At 46.9% G+C, this 23,604-nt stretch overlaps 1 protein-coding gene across 1 annotated transcript in view; it reads right to left on the bottom strand.

Moving 5' to 3' along the window:
* LOC144687508 (dynein axonemal heavy chain 3-like) overlaps positions 1 to 23,604 on the bottom strand; it is a 706,779-nt gene that overhangs the window by 16,941 nt on the left and 666,234 nt on the right. The window contains exon 60 of the mRNA XM_078553740.1: positions 8,587 to 8,697. Coding sequence (XP_078409866.1) covers positions 8,587 to 8,697 — 111 coding nt within the window. The remainder of the gene's footprint in view (positions 1 to 8,586; positions 8,698 to 23,604) is intronic.

Raw genomic sequence — 23,604 nt, 5'->3', positions numbered from 1 at the left:
GCAGATTTTAGTTCAGTCAGTATGTCTATACCACAGAGTGAAGACAGAAAAGGTCTAAGACTCTCTCTAGCTGGAAATGATGACAGACTGCAGACAAAATGAGTTTAAGGAACTCGTATGTATCGCTCTAAAGTTAAAGTAATAGTGAATTTAGAGTGAGTTTTCTGGATATCTCAAGGGAGATGCCATTTCTGGAAAGACTTCTAGTGAAGGTTCAGAGGTTTACCTGAAAAGAAACCTCTTTACAGCTGAACCAGTTCGAGCATGGAAATAGTGATACCTCTTCACTGGAGTGTTGGGTCTGTAAGGATATTGCGGGTGTAATAGGGATAGCGTGAGTTTGAATCATTTTTTCCTTGGTGTCTGTGTAGAAACCTTTCCAACCTTTTTGTTGTCTATTGTAATATAGTTAATGTTTCTTGTTTTATAAATGTTTTATCTTTTTTGTTAATAAGTCAACAACAGACTGCTGTAAATCTGTTTCAGTAAGTACCCTCCATGGTTTAAAAAAAATGATGGTCTATCAAGCAAGGTTCTTTTCTGGGATCTGACGTGTCCAGTAATAACATAAGCTGGGATCATAACAACTGTATAATTTGAGAAATGTATTATTGATAAGATTTAAACTTGGGAGTCAGGCTTGTGGGTGTTTAAATTTATTGGTTTAGATATTAAGCAGAGTAGGTCTGGAATTACTTTAAATCAGCAATCCTATTTAGCACATCACTCTCACCCTGATTAATTGTGCTCGGTCCTCACATAAGGATGATGTTAGATCTCAAGAAGAGACAGAGCAATTGTAAAGCTTGACTGGTCAGTTGAACTGATTGTGTACTCAGACTAGACAAGATGTTAGTTTGATGTGATGGAGCTAAGTACTACAATGAATCATTTTAAGGGCTAAGAAAATATTGGGCTGAATTTTATAGGGGTGAGAAGAAAAGTCAGTCAGAAACTGACTGACTTTAAATAAGGCTGCCCTGTATCGATAATACACTGTGGGTGATCTTAACTAACTGAGGCTGGGACTTCTACCACTCAGTGGAAGGAAGTCCCCCTTCGAGTGCTGCAGCCAATCTGATTGGCTGGTAGCTCTTGCAGTCCTAGCAATACCAGGAGAGTGTAGTGGGATGATGCTGGGACTCCAAGGAAGCCCATGAAGTATCATGGATGGCAGAAAAGGTGACACCGAGGTTTCTTGGGTGGGGAGAGGATGGGCACCCTCGGAGTTGGGGGGTCGGGGAGTGGGGGGGCGAGAGGTGTGGGGGTTGGGTTTTGGAGGCCAGGCAGGGATGTACAAATGGCGGGAGAGAGGTGCCCTGTGTGCATCGGGGACACCTCCAAAAGAATGTACCTCCTTTTCCTTCCTGCCTTTTCATCAACTTGGTAGAAAACCGGCCTTCCCACTCTCGCCCGTCTTCCACTGCCCAGTGTATCATGGCAGTGGAGGAGAAATGGGGTCCTTAATTGCCACTTAATTGGGCCATTAAGGGCCTCAATAGGCCTAATGACAGGCGGCCTACTGGATGCCTTAATCACCCCCTATATTCTGGGGACCAGGTCTGAGGTGCGTGGGAAGGAGGTGGGATACCCACTTGACCTATTTCACGTGCCCACCCACCAAAAGCACACCTACTGGGGGGCAGGGGTGGGGCTGTAAAATTCCCCCATTGAGAAAGTTAAATCTGGATAAATGCGCACTTATGTTCCCATCCTTAGGTGACCCAAAGAACATGAAGCTAATTATTATTAGCGATGCTTCATAGGCTAATTTTCGAGATGGGTTTTCAAGTACAGCTGGGGTGGAATTTTTCCCTTGGCGTGCGGGCTCGACAGGAGTGAGTGGGGGCGGTCGGGACTCCTGTGCGCGCCTGCCGAATGAAATATTGTGAGACTGCACGATGACTTCGGGATGCTCACCTGATGTCATCGCGCGTCATTTTATGCTCAGCCAGATCGGGCGCGCACCTGCCCACTGAGCTTAATATTCTGCCCAAGGTTTTGTAATATTTCTGATGGGTGAAAATGGGAAATGTTGGATGGGATTCAATGTTCAAGGTGACTTCATGTTCACCAGCTGCAATGCCGGTGGCAACTCTGTGTGGAACTAAGAAATAGGCACTTACCTATACAGTGTTGGGGGACTGGAGTACAAGAGCACAATGGCCAGAATTTTCCGATCGTCTGGTGGGCTCAGCAGGGATGAGCGGGAGCAGCTGTGAAACAGACCGCCGCCCGCGATCAGGCCCCGACTGCGATTTCACGCTGGCTGGCCAATTAACGGCCACCCAGCATGAATCGCGCGCTGCAGTGCTCAGCACTGCCGGGGTGGTGGTGGGGGGCAGGAGCGCGAGCGTGGAAGTTTGCGCATGTGGGTGGGTGCGCACAGTAAAAGCTCCCTGAGGCACAAAGCTGCCTCAGGGAGCTAAAGATTTTTAAAATAAAGAATATAAAAATGTTAAAAACATGTCTCCTTATGTGACTCTGTCACATGAGCAGGAACATGATTGAAATTAGTTTGAAGAATTTTAATTTAAACAAAGTCACTGATCGAAGCCTCATCCCGCCCGTGGATGAGGTTTTGCAAAAAATCCAAAGGCCTCCTGGCCAATTTGCCTGCCCACCAATTGTAAGGTTGGCCAGGCAGCAAAAAATTTCTTTTAATTATGACTTTAATGGCCTTTATAGGCTGCTTAATTGTCAGTGGGCGCGCCGCCGACTCCCGTGCATGCCTGCCGATTGAAATATTGCACGAGAGCGTGATGACACCGGGATGCTTGCCCGATGTCATCGCGTGTCATTTTACGCTCATTCAGGTCAGCCTGCCCAACAAGCAAAATATTCTGGCCAAGAACACAAGTGACAATAACAGGAATAGAACCATATGGCCAACGAGCTTGCTCCACCATTCAATATGATCATGGCTGATCTTCTGTTTCAACTCCATTTCCCTGCTCCCTGTATCCCTTAATTCCCTGAGTGACCAAAAATCTGTCTCTCCCAGCCTTAATGGTATTAAATGATGGAGCATCCACAACCCTCTGGGGTAGAGAACTCACAACCCCTTCAGTGAAGTAATTTCTTCTCATCTCAGTCCTAAATGATCGGCCCCTTACCCTGAGACTGTGTCCCTGTGTTTTAGACTCCCCAACCAGAATCACAGTGCAGAGAGGCCCTTCGGCCCATTGAGTCTGCACCTACACATGAGAAACACCTGACCTACCTACCGAATCCCATTTACCAGCACTTGGCTATAGCCTTGAATGTTATGAAGTGCCAAGTGCTCATCCAGGTACTTTTTAAAGGATGTGAGGCAACCCGCCTCCACCACCCTTCCAGGCAGAGCATTCCAGACCGTCACCACCCTCTGGGTAAAAAGGTTTTTCCTCACATCCCCCCTAAACCTCCTGCCCCTCACCTTTATCTTATGCCCCCTTGTGACTGACCCTTCAACTAAGGGGAACAGCTGCTCCCTATCCATCCTGTCCAAGCCCCTCATAATCTTGTACACCTCGATCAGGTCGCCCCTCAGTCTTCTCTGCTCCAATGAAAACAACCCAAGCCTATCCAACCTCTCTGCATAACTTAAATGTTTCATCCCAGGCAACATCCTGGTGAATTTCCTCTGCACCCCCTCCAGTGCAATCACATCCTTCCTATAATGTGGCGACCAGAACTGCACACAGTACTCCAGCTGTGGCCTCACTATGGTTCTATATAACTCCAACATGACCTCCCTACTTTTGTAATCTATGCCTCGATTGATAAAGGCAAGTGTCCCATATGCCTTTTTCACTACCCAACTAACATGCCCCTCTGCCTTCAGAGATCTATGGACACACACAAGGTCCCTTTATACGTCAGAATTTCAAAGTGCCATGCCGTTCATTGAATACTTCCTTGTCAAGTTACTCCTTCCAAAGTGTATCACTTCACACTTTTCAGGGTTAAATTCCATCTGCCACTTATCTGCCCATTTGACCATCCCGTCTATATCTTCCTGTGGCCAAAGACACTCAACCTCACTGTTAACCACCCAGCCAATCTTTGTGTCATCCGCAAACTTACTAATCCTACCCCCCACCTAGTCATCTATGTCGCTTATATAAATGACAAATAATAGGGGACCCAGCACAGATCCCTGTGGTACGCCACTGGACACTGGCTTCCAGTCACTAAAGCATCCTTCTGTCATCACCCTCTGCCTCCTACAACTAAGCTAATTTTGAATCCACCTTATCAAATTACCCTGTATCCTATGTGCATTTGCCTTCTATATAAGTCTCCCATTTGGGACCTTGTCAAAGGCTTTGCTGAAATCCATATAAACTAAATCAACTGCAGTACCCTCATCTACACACCTGGTCACCTCCTCAAAAAATTCAATCAAATTTGTTAGGCATGACCTCCCTCTGACAAAGCCATGCTAACTATCCCTGATCAAACCTTGCCTCTCCAAGTGGAGATAGATACTCTCCTTCAGAACTTTCTCCAATAGTTTCCCTACCACTGATGTGAGACTCGCTGGCCTGTAGTTCCCTGGCTTATCTCTACAACCCTTCTTAAATAGCGGAACCACATTAACTGTTCTCCAGTCCTCTGGCATCTCCCCTGTGGCCAGAGAGGAATTAAAAATTTGGGTCAGAGCCCCTGCAATCTCCTCCCTAGCCTCCTTCAGCAGCCTGGGACACAAATCATCTGGACCTGGAGATTTGTCCACTTTTAAGCCTGCCAACACCTCCAATACCTTGTCACTCCCTATATCAATTTGCTTAAGAACCTCGCAGTCTCTCTCCCCGAGTTCGATACCTTCATCCTCTCTTGGGTGAAGACAGACGTGAAGTATTCATTCAACACTCTAGCGATGTCCTCTGGCTCCACCCATAGATTGCCCCCTTGGTCCCTTATGGGCCCTACACTTTCCCTGGTTATCCTCTTTCCATTGATATACTTATAGAATATCTTGGGATTTTCCCTACTTTTACCAGCTAGAGCTTTCTCATATCCCCTCTTTGCTCTCCTAATTGCTTTATTAAGCTCCACCCTGCACTTTCTGTACTCCACTAATGCCTCTGCTGATTTGCTTCCCTTGTACCTGCTAAAAGCCTCTCTTTTCCTTCTCATCGTAACATGAATATCCCTGGTCATCCATGGTTCTCTGGGCTTGTTACTCCTTCCTATCACCCTAGAGGGAACATGCTGAGCCTGTACCCTCCCCATTTCCTTTTTGAACACCCCCCACTGATCCTCTATAGATTTCCCCACAAGTAACTGTTCCCAGTCTACCTTGGCCAGATCCTGCCTTAGTTTACTAAAATCCACTCTCCCCCAATCAAAAACATTTTTTTGCAACTTGTCAATTTCTTTCTCCATAACAAACTTAATCTGTACCATGTTGTGGTCGCTATCGCTAAAATGCTCATCCACCAACACCTCAGCCACCTGTCCAGCTTCATTCCCCAGGATTAGGTCCAGCACTGCGGCATCCCTTGTTGGACCCTCTACATATTGACCTAAAAAGTTCTCCTGTACACATTTCTAGAAATCCACTCCATCCAAGCCCTTAACACTATGTCTATCCCAATTAATGTTGGGAAAGTTGAAATCACCTAATATAATTACCCTGTTGTTATTGTTTTTACACACCTCCACAAATTGTGCACATATTTGCTCCTCAATTTCCCACTGACTATCTGGGGGTCTATAATAAACCCCTAACAATGTGGCTGTCCCTTTTTTTATTCCTAAACTCTACCCACAAAGCTTCATTTGATGCCCCCTCCAAGATATCATTTCTCCTTACTGCAGTAACTGACTCCTTAACTGATAATGCAGTGCCTCCTCCTCTTTTACCCCCTTCCCTGTCTCGCCTGAAGATTCTATATCCCGGAATGTTGAGCTCCCAATCCTGCCGTTCCCTCAACCACGTCTCAGTGATGGCTACTATATCATAATTCCACATGTCAATCCTCACCCTTAACTCATCCGTTTTACGTGTAATACTCCTGGCATTAAAGTAGAGGCCATCCAGCCTTGCCTTACTCCCTTGAAGCTTAATGCAGCTGTACTCCCTCTGACTTGATTGTTTTACTGTATTATGATGTGTCCCTATTCTGCTAATATTCTGTGTCCCCTCCCCCTGCCGAATTAGTTTAAACTCCTCCCAACAGCACTAGCAAACACGCCCGCAAGGATGTTAGTCCCGCTCTGGTTCAAATGTAGACCGTCCCGGTTGTACAGGTCCCATCTTCCCCAGAAATGGTCTCAGTGATCCAGGAATCTAAAACCCTCCCTCCTGCACCAACTCTTAAGCCACGTATTCATCTGCGCTATTGTCCTATTTCTGAGCTCACTAGCACGTGGCACTGGGAGTAGTCCAGAGATTACAACCCGAGAGGTCTTGCTTTTTAGTCCACTGCCTAACTCCCTGAATCTTGATGCAAGACCTCATCCCCCTTTGTACCTATGTCATTGGTACCAACATGTACCATGACCTCTGCCTTATCACCCTCCCCCTTCAGGATGCCCTGCAGCCGTTCAGTGACATCCCGTACCCTGGCACCAGGGAGGCAACATACCATCCTTGAGTCATGTTGGTGGCCACAGTAGCACCTATCTGTTCCCCTGAATATAGAATCCCCTATTACTATTGCTCTTCCTCCCTTCCTCCTCTCCTGTACAGACAGGCTGCTTGTGGTGCCAGAAGCTTGGCTCTGTCTGCACTCCCTGGAGGAACCAGTGCCCTCATCAGCCTCCAAAATGGAATACCGATTTGCGAGCGGGACCCCAGGGGACTCCTGAACAACCTGACTGTTTCTCTTTGACTGCCTGGTGGTCACCCATTCCCTTCCTTCCTCAAATCCCTTCATGTTCGGTGTGACCACCTCTCTAAACATGCTATCCATGATGCTCTCAGACTCGCGGATGCTGCACAGTGTCCCCAGCCGCCGTTCCAGCTCTGAATCCCGAGCTCCCAGGAGCTGCAGCTGGACACACGTCCTGCACACATGCTGGTCCCAGGCACTGGAAATGTCCCCGGCTTCCTGCATGGAGCACGAGGAGCACACCACGGCTTTGAGTGCTCCTGCCATGACTTATCCCTTTAAATTAAACCTTTTAAGTCAATTACTCTAGGGCCCTTCTTTCCTGATCCTCGTTACTGTAGAATATACAAACTGTAGACCACAAAAAGACCTTAAACTATAAGCGATTAAAGTAGTAAATACCTTACCCACTACTTACCAGTGATTTCTTTCCCTTGTAGCCTTTACTGCTGCAGCACGCTCTGAAGATTTAAGAGGTTGGATAGCAAGGAAAAACTGCAAAGAGCGCCTCGTCCCCTATGCACTGAATTCCCAATACCAACTCTGGCTGTGCCCCACTCAGGGTGTGCTCTCTCTCCTGTTCGCGTGCAAGCACACAACCAGCGGAAACAATCTCTTGGTGTCCACCCTATCAAACCCCTTCGGAATTTTGTATGTTTTAATGAGATCACCTCTCATTCTTCTAAACTCCAGAGAATATAAACACAATTTACTCAGCCTCTCATCATAGGACAACTCCCTCATCCCAGGGACCAATTTAGAGAACATTCGCTGTATCGCCTCCAATGCAAGTATATCCTTCCTTAAATATGGGGAGCAAAACTGCACACAGTATTCCAGATGTGGTCTTAGCGTCCCTGGGAGTGTCATTTGAATTTGATTTAGGTTTCCTTGAAAGTTTTATTTTTGTTATAGTGGGTTAGTGATGCCTCTTTCAAATGGGGCTCTTACTGTTTACAGTTAAAAGAGGTGTAGACACACTAAAACTGGTTGTTTTTTTCATTCATGGGAAGTGGGCATCTCTGGCTAGGCCAGCATTTATTGCCCATCCCTAATTGCCCTTGAGAAGTTGTGGTGAGCTGCCTTCTTGAACCACTGTGAGGAGGTAAGGAGGTGCATGTTTGTAATGTGTATCTCTGTAAATAAATGCTTATAAAGGTGTGTAAAGATTGGATCCAGTTCTTTCCTTCACCAACTGGCTTTCTGGAGTAGAACATCCTGATTCCCCAAAGCCTGCCCACCATCTACAAGGTACAAGTCAGGGGTGTGAAGGAATAGTCTCCATTTGACTGGATGAGTGCCTTCCAAGAACACCCAAGATACTCGGCATCCAGAATCCAAGACAAAGCAGCTCACTTCATTGGCATCCCATTTTATGGCTTAAATATTCACACCCAAGAATACTTCTTCAACAGCACCTTCAAAATCAGCAATCTCCACCCTGCTTAGAAGGGCAAGGGTTCCAGGAGCTTGGAAACACCATCACCTCCAGGTTAACACCATACTGATTTGGAAATATATCACGGTTTCCTCACCGTCACTGAGTCAAAATCCTGGAACTCTCTCTCTTCCAGCACCTTCCCTGCAGGGACCACAGCTCATGACCTTCTTCAAGGATAATTGGGCAAGGGTAACAGATACGGGTCTTGCCAGAAATGCCCATATCTGACAAATGAAAAAGGGAATTGGTGCATTAGCTTGTCTTAACTGAACTCTGTGAAACATTTACAAATGTGGTGCAAATAATCGAAGGTCAGGATACAATTGGTAGATTGTCGTAGAGAACTTTGGGAAGGGATTCTCCAATCATGTGCTTCTTCCGATCCCATTTTGCTCCTTCCATGTAAAGACCATTAATATAAACTCCATCTACCTAAAGTTAAAAATAAAATAATGATAAAAAAAATCACAATCTGTCACAAGAGATTTTTTAGAGAATGCATCTAACATTCCATGTTGAAATATCTGTTTGCCTTTCAAGCTCCAAATACAGAGGCAAAAGAACTGGATTGGAACAGTGAAGAGTTTCAACTGTAATCATCAACTAACCAACACTGTTAATGCCAGCTCAACGGTTGTAGTCTTACCTTTAAGTCAAATGGTTGTGGGTTCAAGTCCCACTCAAGCAACTTGAGCTCAAAATTGAGGGTGACACTCCAGTGCAGCACTGGGAGTGGGCTGTGCTGACACAGGTGCTAGCCACAAAATTTGGGTGTGTCGCAGCTATATTTTTGGTGTCATTTTGATTGTAAAATGGTGTCCACAGCCAGGGCCAGGGAGGGAAATTATGGGATCATGGGCCCTGGTTCGTCTCACGTTTCTGGCCACCCCCCACCCCTCCCATCCTTTGTGAATCTTGCTAAGTAAATATTGGCTGTCAGAAAGAGGAAGAACACAAGTATTTTAAAGCCACACGGGTTAATATTAAAACACTGATTAGTAATGTAGGATCAGAATCCCCTCCAACTGGACTTTATTCAATATAAAAACCCCAAAGATCTCGCTTCATGGACTTAAACACTGAAAAACAAAACAGGCCAAACATCAATATAGAGGCAGGGGGTTAATCTTCAAACATGTCAATGCCGAAACCAAATCGAAACTGTAAAGATACTGGGACATTATCATCTCAAAGACACAAAGCAGGTGCCATCAGACAATCCAATTAAAGAAACTGGGAGACCGTCACAGCAAATGGCCCTAGACAACAGCCGTCACACAAACCAACATCGACAACAGCTAAGGAGAAATGGATCATATCACCATGAACATTAACCTGAGATCCAGAGACATCACACTGGGATGGGGTCCATTGTGTTGGTCGTGGAAACAACAACGTGATGAATGGGTTGTCTGAACCAAGTCAGGAACCAGACTAAAGAGATTTAGGGGGTACGGAGCACCGACCATCCAAACAAAATGTGCTCCAGGAAATGTGCTTTGATACTATAAACAAGATTTGTAATAAAAGACAGTGGGGTCTGGCACTGCAGTCCCCAAAGAGGATCAGGAACGGTCAACCTGATTCATGGACCTACAGCTTGAACTGGAACAATCAACCATGTGGAGAGTTGTAAGTATCAGCCAGATCCACGGATTTTGGAGCTGAGAATTAGGGACAGCTTTAAGGGTAGTAACTAAATCCTGAAAGGGGGCTCGAGTTGGACATAGTAAGTTTTGGGGCAGAAAGGTGGGGTTTTTCCTGTGGTTCTACTTCTCAGTGGAGTTTTATAAATCAGTTTATGGTTTAGAGTGTTGTGTGGCATCATTACACTAGTTTAGAGCTCTTGTATTAGGGGCACTGGAGGTTTTCTGTCAATAAATAAGTTTGTGGTTGAGCCTAAACACTTGTATCCCTGTGAGTTTGTCCTTTATAAAATCCTAAAGTCAAGAACAACAGTAAGGGTAAACAATAACTGATCGAACCTCTTACAGTAGAGCACCTGATTTGCACTCTGAGATGAACATTGCAGGATAGTGTACCACACAAATCGCTTTCCTTTAACCCTAGTAATACATTCTGGCTTATGGGGTACAATGCCTCTGTCATTAAATGTAGTGTAACCTTGACTTTTGTACGAGTTTTTTCATCAGTGAGATCCACTTGTATGTTTTTGTATCTAATATGGCTATCAGTGGTTCAGAAAGGCTTAGAGGTCCAAAATTGCACCTCAGTATACCATGCTGCCTGAGCCACTCGATTGTGCAGTTGCTTGGTAACCAAGCTCACTGGCAATGTTTAAAAGTATTTTGGGTTAAATTGCCAGATAGCTGAACATGCGCAGACTGTGTGGCAGCTGTTGTAATATGTGGGGGGAGGGCCATAAGATGGCACAGTGTAATCACGGTCGCCCACAGCTTTTTAAAGGCTGTGGTTGCAGTTTTCTGAATGCAGAGGCAGGTGTTTTTGTTTACCTTGTGTTCCAGGTCTGAAGAAAAAAGTGCTGTGTGCTCCACCCCTCAACAGCAACAACACCCACCACTAACATCCAACAAACGGAACTCTCCTCCTCACACAAGGCAAACGGGACTAGGGGATCTGGCACATCCTACTCAGCCAATGATTTCTGCTGTTCTGGCAGCGTCCAACGCAGCCAGTTGGAAGGGCAGACTATCCTGATTGACTGGCCACTCGGCCAATGAGTGCTGCTGTTCTGATAGTGAGGCCAGGCCTGCCCTCAGGGCACTGGTCCCGGTGCCCTTGTGCACCCTTCTCTCCTGGGCTTGTCTGCAGCTCACGGGCACACTTTCTGGTCTGTGCCACACTGGGCAGGGTGTTAGCACGCTTCCAGGCAGCGCGCATCAGATATATGCGGGTTAGGCAGATTGTGGCATCACTCAGTGTGTGATGCCAATTTGATGCCAGCACTGCAGTCTTAGGGCTCAACATTCCAGCTGAAACCATCTATAAACCACACACAGCAGAACAATATGGTCAGCAGCAAAGAAGGTTTCTCCTCTCCCTGACAACTGTGCTGTTTCATGGGATCATCTACTTTCAGCTTTGTTGCTGGTTGATTTCTACCTGCTGTTGTTGAATTTGTCAAAGCCCTTGGTGGTTTGTATTGTTTTATAAGGCTGTTGAATTTTACAGAGTGTGGAGCTCCATGTGGTGAAGACCTTTTTGACTTCAAAGATTCTGCTCAGATCATTTATTCTCCATCATTGGTGCTATAGTTACCATCCCCCTTGTTGTGTCGTGGAGAATGGGCGGAGGCAGAGGATGACAAGTTGCTCAGTGGAGAAGCAGGGCTCTAAGCGGGAGGTCATATCCACCCAGACCCTTCAGAGAGCAATTCCCTGACCTCAGCCTCAGTGAGAAACAGTATGTCAGACAACTCTGGTTCAAGGAATTGCTCACTGAAATCTGCCAGGCCTGCAGCCTTGAAGCAGGGCAAGAATGGCATTGCCAGTGTCTGTGAAGGTGCCCATGAACTTTTATATGTCAAGCTCCTTCCAGACTGGAGCAGGAGTTATTTGCAACATCTCCCAGTTTGCTGCCCACTGTTGCATAAGGGAGGTCACTGAGACTCTGTCTTCAAAGAGAGGTGAATACATTTTGTTGAGAGAGTGTTGGTGACAGATCATATGTCTTAAAGAAGTCTCCATAGCTTTCCATATGTCTATATTAACTACCAGAACTATTTTACACAAGTACAGTAAAGGGTACAAGCTAGGAGCTGTCTCCATGCTTAGGTCTCTGCTCAACGCCCCACTGACCCTGGGTCTAGGTCATATGCCTTCTTACATCACTGTGTGGGTAGTACTGTACTTAGTCCCACATTAACCCTACATGTACCAGACCCTTATACTAAACCACCACCCCCCATGTCTTTATCCAATGTATTTGGAGTTCTACTAGTTTAATTAATGTCTTACATTGTTATCAGTCCCATACCTTTACGTTGTTGTTACTACGATCACATTTTTTTAATGCATTCAGAGGATGTGGGCTTCGCTGGCTGGGCCAGCATTTATTGCCCATCCCTAGTTGCCCTTCAGAAGGTGGTGCTGAGCTGCCTTCTTGAACTGCTGCAGTCCATATGGTGTAGGTACACCCACAGTGCTGTTAGGAAGGGAGTTCCAAGATTTTGACCCAGTGACAGTGAAGGAACAGCGATATATTTCCAAGTCAGGATGGTGAGTGACTTGGAGGGGAACTTCCAGGTGGTGGTGTTCCCATGTATATGCTGTCTTTGTCCTTCTAAATGGTAGTGGTCGTGCGTTTGGAAGGTGCTGTCTAAGGAGCCTTGGTGAATTACTGCAGTGCATCTTGTAGATGGTACACACTGCTGCTACTGTGCATCGGTGGTGGAGGGATTGAATATTTGTGAATGTGGTGCCAAACAAGTGGGCTGCTTTGTCCTGGATGGTGTCGAGCTTCTTGAGTGTTGTTGGAGCTGTACTCATCCAGGCAAGTGTGGAGTATTCCATCACACTCCTGACTTGTGCCTTGTAGGTGGTGTACAGGCTTTGGGGAGTCAGGAGGTGAGTTACTCGTCACACAATTCCTAGCCTCTGACCTGCTCTTGAAGCCACAGTACCTATATGGCTAGTCCAGTTCAGTTTCTGATCATGGTAACCCCCTGGATGTTGATAGTGGGAGATTCAGTGATGGTAATGCCATTGAACATCAAGAGGCGATGGTCGGATTCTCTCTTGTTGGAGATGGTCATTGCCTGACACTTGTGTGGTACAAATGTTACTTCCCATTTGTCAGCCCAAGCCTGGATATTGTCCAGGTCTTGCTGCATTTGGACACGGACTGCTTCAATAACTGAGGAGTCATGAACGGTGTTGAACATTACGCAATCGGCAGCAAACATCCCCACTTCTGACCTTATGATGGAAGGAAGGTCATTGATGAAGCAGCTGATGAAGCAGCTGAAGATGGTTGGATCGAGGACACTACCCTGAGGAACTTCTGCAGTGATGTCCTGGAGCTGAGATGACTGACCTCCAACAACTACAACCATCTTCCTTTGTGCTAGGTATGACTCCAACCAGCAGAGAGTTTTCCCCCTGATTCCCATTGACTCCAGTTTTGCTAGGGCTCTTTGATGCCACACTTCGTCAAATGCTGCCTTGATGTCAAGGGCAGTCACTCTCACCTCACCTCGGGAGTTCAGCTCTTTTGTCCATGTTTGGACCGAGGCTATAATGAGGTCAGAAGCTGAGCGGCCCTGGCGAAACCCAAACTGGGCATCAGTGAGCAGGTTATTGCTAAGCAAGTGCCGCTTGACAGCACTGTTGATGACCCCTTCCATCACTTTACTCATGATTGAGAGTAGACTGGTGGGGCAGTAATTGGCTGGGTTGGACTGCTTTTTGTGCACAGGACATATCTGGGTAATTTTCTACATAGCCGGGTAGATGCCAGTGCTTTAGCTGCACTGGAACAGCTTGGCTAGAGGCGCGGCAAGTCCTGGAGCACAAGTCTTTTATTTATTCATTCATGGGATGAGAGCATCGTTGGCTAGGCCAGCGTTTATTGCCCATTTAAGAGTCAACCTGTAGGCCAGACCAGGTAAGGATGGCAAATTTCCTTTCCTAAAGGGCATTAGTGAACCAGATGGGTTTCTACAACAATCAACAATCAGTACTATTGCCGGAATAATGTCAGGCCCCATAGCCTTTGCAGTATTCAGTGCCTTCAGCTGTTTCTTGATATCACGTGGAGTGAATTGAATTGGCTGAAGTCTGGCATCTGTGATGCTGGGGACCTCTGGAGGAGGCCGAGATGGATCATCCACTCAGCACTTCTGGCTGAGGATCATAGCAAATGCTTCAGCCTTATCTTTTGCACTGATGTGCTGGGCCCTTCCATTATTGAGGATGGGGACATTTGTGGAGTCTCCCACTATTACTACATTATCACTATTAGGCCATTCTCCCTACCCCATCTGCCCACTTCAAGTCCTTGAATTTAAAGGTTAGGGCAGTCTGAGGGCATAATACTGCTTCCATATCCCGTTCGTAGTTCTGTCAGAGGAGTGATTGGCTCTGTCGTTGCTGGTCCTTCCTGTTGGTTTGTAGGTTGAGCTGGCAGCTGTCATGGCTCCAGTATGCGAGTGCTTGGCTGCCTCTATGGAAAAGGTGGTGGCTGCCTTGGAGACCCAGGTCCATTAGAACAAACAGTTCCTGCTGGATATGTGCTCGGACCTGCACTCCATCGCTCAAGGCAATGGTGCAATGTAGCAGCGGCTTGGCGAGAGGTACTCGGCCTCTCTCCAAGTGTCCCTTCTCCTCAAGGAGTCAAGGAGGTGCCGTTTGACAGCCACAAGGAGGAGAAGCCCCAGAAAGGAGCATCCACCCAGGACACTCAAGGCATCCACCTCCCTCCCTCCCTTCATCGCTGCCTCTGACAGCAGCAGATGGGAAATAGCACAGAATGAACAGCAGCTCCAAACCTTGCTGGGATCTCGATGTAATGTGATCCGTTAGTCATGGAGCAATGCTAGTTTATTGGACGTTGGAACCTCGAGAGTAGAACTCAGCTGAATTGGGTTCTCCATGGAGTGGACTAATAATTAATAGGTTCTCTCTTTGCTTGGCTCAAAAAGAAGTCATGAACTCCACCCACCTGTGGAGAGATATGTGAAGAGAAAAAGATTGGTGAAGAAAAATGTAGGACCCTTACAGTCAGAAACAGGGGAATTTATAATGGGGAACAAAGAAGCGGCTGACCAACTAAATACATACTTTCTGCCTTCACAAAGGAAGACACAAATAACATACCAGAAATGTTGAGGAACACAGGGTTTAGTGAGAAGGAGGAACTGAAGGAAATCAGTATTAGTAGGGAAATGGTGCTGGGGAAATTGATGGGATTGAAGAGCGATAAATCCCCGGGGCCTGATAATCTACATCCCAGAGTACTTAAGGAAGTGGCCCTAGAAATAGTGGATGCACTGGTGGTCATCTTCCGAGATTCTACAGACTCTGGAACAGTTTCTACAGATTGGAGGGTAGCTAATGTAACCCCACTATTTAAAAAGCGAGGTAGAGAGAAAACAGGGAATTATAGACCAGTCAGCTTGACGTCAGTAGTGGGGAAAATTCTAGAGTCCATTATAAAAGATTTAATAGCTGAGCACTTGGAAAACAGTGGCAGAATCGGAAAGAATCAGCATGGATTTACAAAAGGGAAATCATGCTTGACAAATCCACTGGAATTTTTCGAGGATGTAACCCATAGAGTTAATGAGGGGGAGCCAGTGAATGTGGTTTATTTGGACTTTCAGAAGGCTTTTGACAAAGTCCCAAGTAAGAGATTAGCATGTAAAATTAAAGTGCATGGGGTTGGGGGTAGTGTATTGAGATGGATAGAAAACTGGTTGGCAGACAGGAAACAAAGAGTAGGAATAAATGGGTCTTTTTCCAAATGGTAGGCAGTGACTAGTGGGGTACCACAGGGATCGGTGCTGGGACCCCAGTTATTCACAATATATATTAATGATTTAGTTGAGGGAACAAAATGTAATATCTCCAAATTTGCAGATGACACAAAGCTGGGTGGGAGGGTGAGCTGTGAGGACGATGCAGAGATGCTTCAGGGTGATTTGGACAAGCGGAGTGAGTGGGCAAATGCATGGCAGATGCAGTATAATATGGATAAATGTGAGGTTATCCACTTTGGTAGCAAAAACAGGGAGGCAGATTAATATCTGAATGACTATAAATTGAGAGAGGGGGACCTGCAATGAGACCTGGGTGTCCTTGTACACCAGTCGCTGAAGGTAAGCATGCAGGTGCAGCAGGCGGTAAAGAAAGCAAATGGTATGTTGGCCTTCATAGCGAGAGGATTCGAGTACAGGAACAGGGATCTTGCTGCAATTATACAGGGTCTTGGTGAGATCACACTTGGAATATTGTGTGCAGTTTTGGTCTCCTTTTCTGAGGAAGGATGTTCTTGCTATAGAGGGAGTGCAGCGAAGGTTTACCAGACTGATTCCTGGGATGGCAGGACTGACATCTGAGGAGAGATTGAGTCAGTTAGGATTATAGTCGTTGGAGTTCAGAAGAATGAGGGGGGATCTCATACAAACCTATAAAATTCTAACAGGACCCGATAGGGTAGATGCAGGAAGGATGTTCCCCATGGTGGGTGAGTCCAGAACCAGGGGTCACAGTCTGAGGATACGGGTTAGACCATTTAGTACTGAGATGAGGAGAAATTTCTTCATCCAGAGAGTGGTGAGTCTGTGGAATTCACTACCACAGAAAGTAGTTGAGGCCAAAACATTGTATATTTTCAAGAAGAAGCTCTTGGGGTGAAAGGGATCAAAGGATATGGGGAGAAAGGGGGAGCAGGCTATTGAGTTGGATGATCAGCCATGATCATAATGAATGGCAGAGCAGGCTTGAAGGGCCAAGTGGCCTCCTCCTGCTCCTAGTTTCTATGTTTCTATTTTCTATGTTCAAAGACCCCTCCTACCTTGAAGGCTTGCAACGTTTTGAGAACTGAGCAACAACCTTGAGATATTCAAGATGGTACGTCTGAGTTTTGGCAGCACTTACAGCATATTCTACCCTCCCCTTGTTACCCACTAGGTTTTCCTCATCCTCCACCACAATCAATACCTCCTCATTCATCTCCCTCCTGTAACCATTCAGTCTCCCCCATTACCCTGGATCCAATTATTAATTAAGTTGCCATTCCTGCTCTCCCTCCTGTTCCCTTCATTGTTGATGTGCTTATGAGCCCCACACTTCCACACAAGATCCAATTCCCTCCTCTGACTGTGACTGTACCCTCTGAATCCTAGTAACCTCATTTAAATCCCTACGATTAATTTCAGACTCACGGACCATGCCCTTTAAACCCATCTCTCGACGGCACTCTGCCCAGAGAGACCTTCGACTGCCCTACAACGGGACCAAGGCATGCATGACATGCTAACACGCTCCAGACAGTCTGTATTCCTTCCCTGGACACCCTTCGAAACATGCCCGGGACAATTTGGCTTCCTTCCCATGACAGCCACCCTTCCTTCCCTGCTGGTCCTTCACCCCAGTTTCCTGCCTCTCCCTCCGTCCCCGCTGGTCCTACCTCCTGTTTCCTGCCTCTCCCTCCGTCCCCGCTGGTCCTACCTCCTGTTTCCTGCCTCCCCCTCCGTCCCCGCTGGTCCTACCTCTTGTTTCTAGCCTTTTGCACAGCTTGTGCTGTTGGAAGGAGAGAGCAGTGTTTACTGTCCTCAAAGTGGTGGAAGAGGTAAAGCTCACCATTTATAAACAATCATAAAACTGAACGATCTGAATTCTCACTGGCGGGGAACTTAATTTGGAAGGAAACTTAATTCCGGAGATGGGGCCATTAAATGAGCATGGATGAGCTGCTAACGCTTCCCAACATTGTTCATCGGGAAGCTCGACCCACTTTTAACCCATCTTTGAAGTCCCGAGAACAGAATTTCGATAATTTATCCCGCCATCTGGAAACTGATTTTTGACCCCAGGCAAATTAACTTCCTGCCCCTCTGCCAGCCCTGCGATGCTTCCTGCTGCTGGTGGGACTGGACGATTCCACCCTTACTGTCTGTTTCCCTGTGTCTCAGCCTATTCTAGTGTCACCCCAGTGACGGCAGCATGGCTGCCAGAGGAAGGCTGCTGACTTTCACTGGGAGACACTGCAGATGGCCTTGCAGGACAGCCTCAAGCAGCTTGGGGCCTTGAGGGCCCAACTTTGGACTGCATCATCCGAGCATGGGCAGCAGCAGTCTGGCCTGGCTGACTAACAGGCATCAGCAAGGGCATCGGCAGAGTGGCAGGGGTGAGAAGATGAATAGTGTCATCCTGAGCGAGGACTGCAAGTTCATGATTCACTGTGGATATGTCACTCGCCAACACCCCGAAGTACCGCGCCAGGGGCAGCACCTCAGCAATACTAACAACCTGTCAAGACAGGACAGATTGCTGACACAATTCTATGCTGCAAGTCCCTTTGGGACCCACAGCTGTAATGGCAGCAGTCTGGAATGCTTCATGTTTGAGCTCGCACTGTCACATTCAGACATGAACTAGGTGGCTCCTGCTACTAGTGCTCCTTCCAAAATGTAGAGGACGGTGTCTGTGCTCTGTGTAAAGGATGGTGTCTGTGTAAAGGACGGTGCCTGTGTAAAAGATGGTGTCTGTGTATAGGATGGTGTCAGTATAAAGGATGGTGTCTATGTAAAGGATGGTGTCTGTATACAGGATGGTGTCTGTGTAAAGGATGGTATCTGTATAAAGGATGGTGCCTGTGTCAAGGATGGTGCCTGTGTAAAGGATGTTGTCTGTGTAAAGGATGGTGCCTGTGTAAAGGATGGTGTCTGTGTAAAGGATGGTGTCTGTGTAAAGGATGGTGCCTGTGTAAAGGATGGTGCCTGTGTAAAGGATGGTGTCTGTGTAAAGGATGGTGTCTGTGTAAAGGATGGTGTCTGTGTAAAGGATGGTGCCTGTGTAAAGGATGGTGTCTGTGGAAAGGATGGCGCCTGTGCAAAGGATGGTATCTGTATAAAGGATGGTGCCTGTGTCAAGGATGGTGTCTGTGTAAAGGATGGTGTCTGTGTAAAGGATGGTGCCTGTGTAAAGGATGGTGTCTGTGTAAAGGATGGTGTCTGTGTAAAGGATGGTATCTGGAAAAGGATGGTGTCTGTGTAAAGGATGGTGCCTGTGTAAACGATGGTGTCCATGTAAAGCATGGTGCCTGTGTAAAGGATGGTGTCTGTGTAAACGATGGTGTCCATGTAAAGCATGGTGCCTGTGTAAAGGATGGTGTCTGTGTAAAGGATGGTGTCTGTGTAAAGGATGGTATCTGGAAAAGGATGGTGCCTGTGCCAAGGGTGGTGTCTGTGTAAAGGATGGTGCCTGTGTAAAGGAGGGTGTCTATGTAAAGGATGGTGTCTGTGCTCCGTGTAAATGATGGTGTCTGTGTAAAGGATGGTGCCTGTGTAAAGGATGATGACTGTGTAAAGGATGGTGTCTGTGTAACGGATGGTATCTGGAAAAGGATGGTGCCTGTGTCAAGGATGGTGCCTGTGCAAAGGATGGTGTCTGTGTAAAGGATGGAGTGGGTGTAATGGATGGTGTCGGTGTAAAGGATGGTGCCTGTGCAAAGGATGGTGCCTGTGTAAAGGATGGAGTGGGTGTAATGGATGGTGTCGGTGTAAAGGATGGTGCCTGTGCAAAGGATGGTGCCTGTGTAAAGGATGGTGCCTGTGTAAAGGATGGTGCCTGTGCTCCATATAAAGGACGGTGACTGTGTACAGGATGGTGTCTGTGCTCTGTGTAAATGATGGTGTCTGTGTAAAGGATGGTGCCTGTGTAAACGATGGTGTCCATGTAAAGCATGGTGCCTGTGTAAAGGATGGTGTCTGTGTAAAGGATGGTGTCTGTGTAAAGGATGGTATCTGGAAAAGGATGGTGCCTGTGCCAAGGATGGTGCCTGTGCAAAGGATGGTGCCTGTGTAAAGGATGGTGTCTGTGTAAAGGATGGTGTCTGTGTAAAGGATGGTGTGGGTGTAAAGGATGGTGCCTGTGTAAAGGACGGTGTCTGTGAAAAGGATGGTGCCTGTGCAAAGGATGGTGTCTGTGTAAAGGATGGTGTTGGCGTAAAGGATGGTGTCGGCGTAAAGGATGGTGCTTGTGTAAATAATGGTGTCTGTGTAAAGGATGCTGTCGGTACTCGGAGTAAAGGGTGGTGTCTATGTAACGGACGGTGTCTGTGGAAAGGATGGTGTCTGTGTCAAGGATGGTGCCTGTGTAAAGGACTGTACCTGTGCTCTGTGTAAGGGATGGTGCTAATGTAAAGGATAGTGCCTGTGTAAAGGATGGTGCATGTGTAAAGGATGGTGCATGTGTAAAGGATGGTGCATGTGTAAAGGATGGTGCCAGTGTAATGGATGGTGCCAGTGTAATGGATGGTGCCAGTGTAATGGATGGTGCCAGTGTAATGGATGGTGCCAGTGTAATGGATGGTGCCAGTGTAATGGATGGTGCCTATGTAAAGGATGGTGCCTGCGTAAAGGATGGTGCCTGCGTAAAGGATGGTGCCTGTGAAAGGAATGGTGTCTGTGTAAAGGATGGTGTCTGTGCTCCATGTAAAGGATGGTGTCTGTGTAAAGGATGGTGTCTGTGTAAAGGATGTTGTCCGTGTAAAGGATGGTGTCCGTGTAAAGGATGGTGTCTGTGAAAAGGATGGTGTCTGTGTAAAGGATGGTGCCTGTGAAAGGAATGGTGTCTGTGTAAAGGATGGTGTCTGTGCTCCATGTAAAGGATGGTGTCTGTGTAAAGGATGGTGTCTGTGTAAAGGATGTTGTCCGTGTAAAGGATGGTGTCCGTGTAAAGGATGGTGTCTGTGAAAAGGATGGTGTCTGTGAAAAGGATGGTGTCTGTGAAAAGGATGGTGTCTGTGAAAAGGATGGTGCCTGTGTAAAGGATGGTGCCTGTGTAAAGGATGGTGTCTGTGTAAAGGATGGTGTCTGTGCAAAGGATGGTGTCTGTGCTCCATGTAAAGGATGGTGTCTGTGTAAAAGATGGTGCCTGTGCAAAGGATGGTGTCTGTGCAAAGGATGGTGCCTGTGTATAGGATGGTGTCTGTGTAAAGGATGGTGTCTGTGTAAAGGATGGTGTCTGTGTAAAAGATGGTGCCTGTGCAAAGGATGGTGCCTGTGCAAAGGATGGTGCCTGTGTAAAGGATGGTGTCTGTGTAAAGGATGGTGCCTGTGAAAAGGATGGTGCCTGTGTAAAGGATGGTGCCTGTGAAAAGGATGGTGCCTGTGCAAAGGATGGTGTCTGTGTAAAGGATGGTGTTGGCGTAAAGGATGGTGTCTGTGTAAAGGATGCTGTCGGTACTCGGAGTAAAGGATGGTGTCTGTGTAACGGACGGTGTCTGTGGAAAGGATGGTGTCTGTGTAAAGGATGGTGCCTGTGTAAACGTTGGTGCCTGTGTAAAGGATGGTGCCTGTGTAAAGGATGTTGCCTGTGGAACGGAGGGTGTCTGTGCTCAGTGTAAATGATTGTGTCTGTGTAAAGGATCGTGTCTCTGCTCTGTGTAAAGGATGGTATCTGTGTTCCATGTAAAGGATGGTGTCTGTTTGTGCCTGTGTAAAGCATGGTGGCTGTGTTCTGCATAAAGGATGGTGTCTGTGTAAAGGATGTTGTCTGTACTCTGTGTAAAGGATGGTGCCTGTGCAAAGGATGGTGTCTGTGTAAAGGATGGTGCCTGTGGAAAGGATGGTGCCTGTGTAAAGGATGGTGTCTGTGTAAAGGATGGTGCCTGTGGAAAGGATGGTGCCTGTGTAAAGGATGGTGCCTGTGTAAAGGATGGTGTCTGAGTAAAGGATGGTGTCTGAGTAGAGGATGGTGTCTTTGTAATGGATGGTGCCTGTGTAAAGGATGGTGTCTGTGTAAAGGATGGTGTCTGAGTAATGGATGGCATCTCTGCTCTGTGTAAAGGATGGTATCTGTGTTTCATGTAAAGGATGGTGTCTGTTTAAAGAATTGTGCCTGTGTAAAGGATGGTGGCTCTGCTCTGCGTAAAGGATGGTGCCTGTTTAAAGGATGTTGTCTGTACTCTGTGTAAAGGATGGTGCCTGTGTAACGGATGGTGTCTGTGTAAAGGATGGTGCCTGTGTAAAGGATGGTGCCTGGGTAAAGGATGGTGCCTGTGTAAAGGATGGTGCCTGTGTAAAGGATGGTGCCTGTGTAAAGTACTGTACCTGTGCTCTGTGTAACGGATGGTGCCTGTGTGAAGGATGGTGTCTGTGTCAAGGATGGTGCCTGTGTAAAGGACTGTACCTGTGCTCTGTGTAAGGGATGGTGCTAATGTAAAGGATAGTGCCTGTGTAAAGGATGGTGGCTGTGCTCTGCGTAAAGGATGGTGCCTGTGTAAAGGATGTTGTCTGTACTCTGTGTAAAGGATGGTGCCTGTGTAAATGATGGTGTCTTTGTAACGGATGGTGTCTGTGTAAAGGATGGTGCCTTTGTAAAGGATGGTGCCTGTGTAAAGGATGGTGCCTGTGTAAAGGATGGTGCCTGTGTAAAGGATGGTGTCTGTGTCAAGGATGGTGCCTGTGTAAAGGACTGTACCTGTGCTCTGTGTAAGGGATGGTGCTAATGTAAAGGATAGTGCCTGTGTAAAGGATGGTGCATGTGTAAAGGATGGTGCATGTGTAAAGGATGGTGCATGTGTAAAGGATGGTGCATGTGTAAAGGATGGTGCCAGTGTAATGGATGGTGCCAGTGTAATGGATGGTGCCAGTGTAATGGATGGTGCCAGTGTAATGGATGGTGCCTGCGTAAAGGATGGTGCCTGCGTAAAGGATGGTGCCTGTGAAAGGAATGGTGTCTGTGTAAAGGATGGTGTCTGTGCTCCATGTAAAGGATGGTGTCTGTGTAAAGGATGGTGTCTGTGTAAAGGATGTTGTCCGTGTAAAGGATGTTGTCCGTGAAAAGGATGGTGTCTGTGAAAAGGATGGTGTCTGTGAAAAGGATGGTGTCTGTGAAAAGGATGGTGTCTGTGTAAAGGATGGTGTCTGTGTAAAGGATGGTGCCTGTGTAAAGGATGGTGCCTGTGTAAAGGATGGTGCCTGTGAAAAGGATGGTGCCTGTGTAAAGGATGGTGTCTGAGTAAAGGATGGTGTCTTTGTAATGGATGGTGCCTGTGTAAAGGATGGTGTCTGTGTAAAGGATGGTGTCTGAGTAAAGGATGGTGCCTGTGTAAAGGATGGTGTCTTTGTAATGGATGGCGTCTCTGCTCTGTGTAAAGGATGGTATCTGTGTTTCATGTAAAGGATGGTGTCTGTTTAAAGGATTGTGCCTGTGTAAAGGATGGTGGCTGTGCTCTGCGTAAAGGATGGTGCCTGTTTAAAGGATGTTGTCTGTACTCTGTGTAAAGGATGGTGCCTGTGTAACGGATGGTGTCTGTGTAAAGGATGGTGCCTGTGTAAAGGATGGTGCCTGTGTAAAGGATGGTGCCTGTGTAAAGGATGGTGCCTGTGTAAAGGATGGTGCCTGTGTAAAGTACTGTACCTGTGCTCTGTGTAACGGATGGTGCCTGTGTGAAGGATGGTGTCTGAGTAAAGGATGGTATCTGAAAAAGGATGGTGCCTGTGCAAAGGATGGTGTCTGTGTAAAGGATGGTGTGGGTGTAAAGGATGGTGCCTGTGTAAAGGATGGTGTGGGTGTAAAGGATGGTGCCTGTGTAAAGGATGGTGCCTGTGAAAAGGATGGTGTCTGTGTAAAGGATGGTGTGGGTGTAAAGGATGGTGCCTGTGTAAAGGATGGTGCCTGTGAAAAG

This window comes from Cetorhinus maximus, chromosome 12 (assembly GCF_964194155.1).
Source record: "Cetorhinus maximus chromosome 12, sCetMax3.hap1.1, whole genome shotgun sequence".
Taxonomy (NCBI): domain Eukaryota; kingdom Metazoa; phylum Chordata; class Chondrichthyes; order Lamniformes; family Cetorhinidae; genus Cetorhinus; species Cetorhinus maximus.
The sequence above is the reverse complement of the archived record's forward strand: the minus strand, read 5'-3'. Positions and strand labels throughout refer to the sequence as shown.